General features: G+C 34.4%; 1 protein-coding gene and 1 long non-coding RNA gene across 2 annotated transcripts in view; one reads left to right on the top strand and one right to left on the bottom strand.

Annotated features, from left to right (window-relative positions):
* LOC107756010 (uncharacterized) overlaps window positions 1-4,249 on the top strand; it is a 7,728-nt gene extending 3,479 nt beyond the window's left edge. The window contains exon 3 of the long non-coding RNA XR_001641765.1: window positions 4,189-4,249. This is a non-coding gene — a long non-coding RNA (uncharacterized LOC107756010). The remainder of the gene's footprint in view (window positions 1-4,188) is intronic.
* On the bottom strand, window positions 2,408-5,307 carry LOC107756008 (protein shisa-5-like). Its single transcript, XM_016572975.1, has 5 exons — window positions 5,136-5,307; window positions 4,787-4,946; window positions 4,163-4,287; window positions 2,834-3,025; window positions 2,408-2,753 (listed from the first exon to the last, which is right to left on the bottom strand). The coding sequence occupies exons 1-5, from the start codon at window positions 5,194-5,196 to the stop codon at window positions 2,590-2,592; spliced, it is 702 nt and encodes a 233-aa protein (XP_016428461.1). The 5' UTR covers window positions 5,197-5,307; the 3' UTR covers window positions 2,408-2,589.
* Between the last annotated feature and the right edge of the window lie 971 nt (window positions 5,308-6,278).

A 6,278-nucleotide genomic window follows, 5' to 3' on the forward strand; every position in this document is an offset into this window, starting at 1 on the left:
ATATATATATATTGAATGTATTTATATATATGTACATGTATATGTGTATGGTTGTACATACACATATGTAGTTGTTTTTTTGGTGTTTGGCTTAGTGTTATGTTAGAATCATTATTATACTCATACCTTTTGTTCTTTTAATATTTTTTGTTTTTAGCTTTATTTTTTTTTGTTTTCATTTAAATGTTTTAGTTTTGAAATGTTGTTGTATGCATTTGTCATTTTTATTTAATTTCTTTTATTTTCTTAAATGTGTGTATATATATATAGTATTTATAGAGTTTTAGCTTTTAGTTTTAATTACTTTTTCTTATTTGTAAGTCGCTTTGGATAAAAGCGTCTGCTAAATGACTAAAAGTAAAAGTAAAGTAAAGTAAAGTGTGAATCGAAAATCGTAAAAACGCTTTAGATCTGCATAAACGTCTCCACAACGATGTTTATGTCTAGTGTTTTGAACCTTCCCTTACGAAAATTTACCATGGTTTTACTACAGATAAAAACAAAAAAGCCATGGGTACAGTAGTTAAACCAATGTAACCACAAATTAACCATGGTTTTGTTACACCATATTTTAACTATTGTATTTGTAGCATAACTGTGGTTATACAAATGGCAGTCAATATGCAAAAAAACAACAAACAAACAAAAACATAGTTACTACACTTTTACTATAAAACTATAAAGTGGTTAATTTTCATAAGGGTTGGAGTTTACCAATACTATGGTAAATGAATATGGTATTCATTTTGTACTAAGGTTGATCAAATTATGATTATTAAAAAGAGTAAATTATGATTTCTGGGAACATATTTAAAGCATACTTAGCATCATATTCAAAACAATAAAAAGAATATATCTCTACTAATCTATGAAAAAAAGAGTAAAAAGCCTGTACACAAAATTTTAAAATATTTAAATACATAAACAAAAAGACTAAACACTAAAGAACGTTTCTTTTTTATTTCACCAGTAGGGGGCGCCGTATACATTCAAGTGCTGCAAGTGCACCAAACATTGCATAAAAGACTGTCCAAACTCTTCAGAAGGCTTGGACGACTTTGTTGAGCTTGAGTCGTCCTTTTTAAAATATATTTTTCACATCTTTTAAACATAAAAACATATAAAACAACAGTTAAACATTTACAAAATGTGTAGCCGTTAAACAAATAGGCTGCGTCTCAAAAAAACAATGTCACCTGAAACAATATATTACAATCTGAAAAGGAACTGCAAATGACAGTGTTTTCCCCTAATGCTTTAACAAAGGTTGCATGATCAAAAATGTAACCCTTTTTCCTACCTTGACAGCCATTTTGTGCTTAAAATCTTGCATGTGCATTTAAACTTGTTGCTACAGAAAGTCAGTGGGACTCATGACATAATTGTGGAAATTTTGTGACAGTCATTGTTATTCAAACGCGGTTGCATTTTGGACCCTCAAAGGAAAAAATCTCAAAATTGGAAAATTGTCGACACTTTCTCTAAACAGAATCACCATCACTGCCATTTGAAATGTAAAACCCAATACGTTTGTATTTCTGTGTAATGAAAATATGAAAACTCAATAACAGAATTTCATAAACTGAAACGAAAGAACATTAACTAACAAAAATCTAATAAAAATGATGAGTTATATTTTAGATTTTAGTCTGTTTAGTATATTGAATTTTATATTGTGTAACAGTACAGTTTAGTACTAAAATAATACTAGAATAATTAATACTGAAAGTAGAAAAAACTAAAACTGCATTAAAACGATTCACTCATTGCTTGCAGAAAGTATAAAGCAGAAAGACTGAAATGGCATTTTCTTGTAAAAACTTACTAGTAATCTTTGCTTTATTTACAATTCCTAAAATAATTTTTCCAGTTTGCCACAGAGTGAAAACTAAACTGAAAGAAATTAAAAGTAATAACACAAAATAACTCAAATTTAAAGATGCAATCGATCTTACATCGATCTATTGACAGAAATGCAATATAATATACATAACTATGTTTTCAGAGGTGTATAAAGACCTTACTTAATGAACCGTTATGTTTTTATTACCTTAGATTGAGCAATTTATATCTACATACACCGCGGGTCCCCTTACATGGAAGTCGCCACCATGTTTCTACAGTAGCCCTAAACGGACAAACTGCTCTACACAGCGCGTTTCGTCACTTTGTTGTTCTTGCGAATAAAACACTGACACAATGATGAACAAGTACATTAATATTCGCAATAACATCGATTTATTAATAATTAAGTAAATATAATTCCTTAATTTACCTTTGTAAAGAAATCTCATTGCTCTCCGCTGTCTTTACCGAAGACATCTTAGTCCTGTATCGGCCACCTTAGCTTCTCTAAAGGGAGGGGTGAGCGGGGGACTGAGCCGTTGGTTGCAATTCGCAACCTCACCGCTAGATGCCGCTAAAATTTACACACTGCACCTTTAAAAAAAAAAAACTGTAATAACCCTGACTATAACACATCCACTAGTCTTGTATAATCCACATTAAATTGGGCACATTCTTACTGCCTCGCGAAAGTGCGTCAACCTCCACAATGCAGCAATGTCTGATGTGACAGACGGTTGCGGTTTAGTAACCGATGTTTGGTGGCTGCACGTAGGCGGGGTTGTAGGCCAGCTGATTCGATGTCTGTGAAGGCATATAAGCGACACCCGGCTGGGCAGGCGGCTGCATGGGGTACATGGCCTGGCCTCCGTCATATGCACTCTGACTAGTGGGATATCCAGGACTCACTGGAAACGGAAAAAAATTGTTACTTTCACAGAAAAGACTACTACATGGTTTCAGTCTGTCGAGTACTAGGTGTTCTTACAGGCCACTTGACATGAGGGTGGGGGTCCTGGTGCATATGGCTGTCCCTGATATGGTCCCGTCTGCATTGGCTGACCGTAACCCGGTTGAGTCGGCACTGGTTGGTATTGTGGGCACTGGGCCCCCTGCATTACAGGCTGCTGCTGAATGAAATGTGTATTTGTGACTGTAGTTACATGGGCTCCTGCCACAGCTGAGGGGGAAAAAAACAAGACAGAAATCAATGTATAATTCAATTTTACCAGCCCCTAAATAATGTATAATCCCCATAATGGAACAGTTCGCCCCAAAAATGAAAACGCGCAGAATATTTGTTCACCATCGGGCTGTCCAAGATGTAGCTGAATTAGTTTCTTCATGAGAACAGATTTGGAGAAACTTAGCATTACATCACTTGCTCGCCAATGGATCCTCTCAGTGAATGGGTGCCGTCAGAAAGAGAGTTTAAATAGCTGATAAAAACATCACAATAATTCACAACTAATCCACACCACTCCAGTCCATCAATTAACATTTTGTGAAGCAAAAATCAGTATGTCTGTAAGGACCGAATCCATCAAGACGTTTTTAACTTAAATCCTTAACACTTCCTCCAGTGTAAAAGTCCATCTCCTGTTGTCTCTCACTTCAAAATGCAACAACATATTTCTTTAGAACAGTTAGAACTCTTTTCGCTCGTAACCGGTGCTTGATCTGTGCAGATTTTGAAGTTGCACTCTATTTTACAGTACATGTACTTACAGTGTACTTAAAGTGTACCTACCTAAGAAAGTCCTGGTAGCATAAGGTAACTACATGGGGTAGGGTTAGGTTCAGGGTTAGTACCTGGTTATTACCTAGTTATTGTAATTACTATAATAAGTACACAGTATGTACATGAGTAACAGGACTGTAAAATAAAGTGCTACCGATTTTTCTCCTGATTCAGACAAGACCTTTTTTTTTTTAACTGGAGAAAGCAATATTATGGTTATTTTGACCAAAAGTGACGGTTTTAAAAATGTTAAAAATGCCTTGATGGATTTGTTTTTTTACAAACACAGCTTTTTGCTTTTTTTTTTTGTTTTTTTTACAAACACTGCTTTTTTCACAAGGCGTTAATTGATAAATTAGAGTGGTGTGGATTACTTGTGGATTATTGTGATGTTTTTATCAGCTGTTTGGACTCTCATTCCGACGGCACCCATTCACTGCAGAGGATCCATTGGTGAGCAAGTGATGTAATGCTACATTTGATCAAATCTGTTCCCATGAAGAAACAAACTCATCTACATTTTGGATGGCCTGAGAGTGAGTACATTTTCCGTTTTTTGCAAACTAAAACACTTACGTCTGGGTTTCCTGCACATTTTATAGATGCAGCAGCAGGGGCAGAAGCAGCAGATGATGAACACAATAATGTGGAACACAACCCCCACTACTATCAAGACAATGGTAAGTGTTTCACTGTTTCTGCTGTTAGACAGACAAACACATGAAGCAACAAGCATTAGAAACACTCTTTAGCATCTAGTATATATACAATCTTATTTATATATTAAAATGTTATTAATTACCACTTCATTTATTCAAATATGTTTATTTATTAACGCACTGGTTACTGCACTGGTTAATTTGCTTTGTGCTTGGATTGTTAAAAATATACAACATCAAATCACGATTCAAAGGGGAAAAGGTAAGAGTCAAGCCCTGCTTAAATAACAAAGTGACAGTTAAAAGAGTAACAGGCACCAATCTGGAGGATGCATTTTGCAGACTGCATTTCAGAGAAAAATACCACAACCTAGCTCTGTAGGAAATGGTGGGTTGGTGCAAGAAAAATGAAAGACAGAACCTCAACTAACAAATGTTAGAAAAGATAGGGTTTCAAGTTTGAGTGAAAGATAATCATGACGTGTATAAAAAGATCTAATGGACCATTTTATTAAGAAAGAAATGACATACAATTCCTTACATAGCGCAGAGGCTTTGAACAGACTCGGTTAACTTCAAATGTTCACTGAGGCAGCAGAATCTGTTATCACAGTTTCCACAGCAGTACTGAAAAAAGCACTTAAACCCAGGCCTGTACTCGTTATAGATGGTGTAGTAGCTCTCACAGTTCTCACCAAAACCTGAAACAACAGTAGAAATACGACACATAAAAGACCATCCGATGATTCAAGAGAACGGACTTTATAACATTAACATCGTGATTTTTTTCCTCTCAAGTGCTGAATAAATTATTTTCAGCCATCGGTAAACTGCCCAAATCTAAGTTTAAAGCGTTTCTTTAGATTTTTGTAACAGGTAGCCTAACTTACCGGCTTTTACCGTGAATAAACCTGCAGACAGGAGCAGAAGAACCGCCAAGGTAGACGCCATCGCGCAGCTCTTCCTCTTTATCTACCTCACCTTCTCTTGATGCCTACACTATTACCAAATCTGAAGAACCAACCACACTGTTTTTTCCTGTTTTCGGTCATCAATCGCACGCAAACACTGGGGAGAAACTAAAGCGAAAGGGGAAAAAAAATACACAAACGTTGAAGTCAAACTTGTTGAATGTGTAGATCTAAAGTTTAATCAATACAATCAGAATTTGTTTCTTGATTTGTTAAAAAAAATAAAGCACAAATCTTTTTAAGAGCAAAAGATCAGATTTTTAATGTTTTTTTTTTCTCATCAAGCTAATCAAGGCTGTATTTGATCAAAAATACAGAACAAAACAGTAGTATTGTGAAATATTATTGAAATTTCTAATATTGGTTTCCTATTTTAATGTATTTTCAAATATAATTTATTTCTGTGAAGCAGCACTGAATTTTCAGCATCATTACTCCAGTCTTTAGTGTCACATGATCCTTCAGAAATCATTCTAATGGTCAGCTTGTTCTGTTTATTGTGAAGAAGATTTTGGACAATTGTATATGACCCTTTCTATGCAAAAACAATAAAACATTGATCCCCCCAAAAAAGAACATTTAATAATCTAAATAATTTTCCTCATATAAAAAAAACATTTTATGCAATGCAAAGGTTCCATATATGTCAAACGTTCTTCGTGGAACCATTAATACCAATGACGAACATTTATTTATAAGAGTATATGTCCAAAATGTACAATAAAAACTGTCTCTTTCCTCTAAGACAGTGCAAGATTGTTTTCACACATAGAACAGTTTAAGATTTCTGCTATTTATTCACCGTAAGCCTGAAGTCGGTGACTGGTTGATTTGCTTGATGGAATAATTTTCAAAAACCACAATAAAAGTGTACGAAGGATTGTTTTCACACGTAGAGATCATACATTAACTTTTGACAATTAAAAAATTTAATTTAAGATGCCATTTATTGACCATATTAGGCCATATTAGGTTAAAGGGGTCATATGATGTTGTTAAAAAGAACATTATTTTGTGTATTTGGTGTAATGAAATGTGTTTATGCGGTTTAAGGTAAAAAAA

Source organism: Sinocyclocheilus rhinocerous, unplaced genomic scaffold, assembly GCF_001515625.1.
Source record: "Sinocyclocheilus rhinocerous isolate Xijiao unplaced genomic scaffold, SAMN03320098_v1.1 scaffold1283, whole genome shotgun sequence".
Taxonomy (NCBI): domain Eukaryota; kingdom Metazoa; phylum Chordata; class Actinopteri; order Cypriniformes; family Cyprinidae; genus Sinocyclocheilus; species Sinocyclocheilus rhinocerous.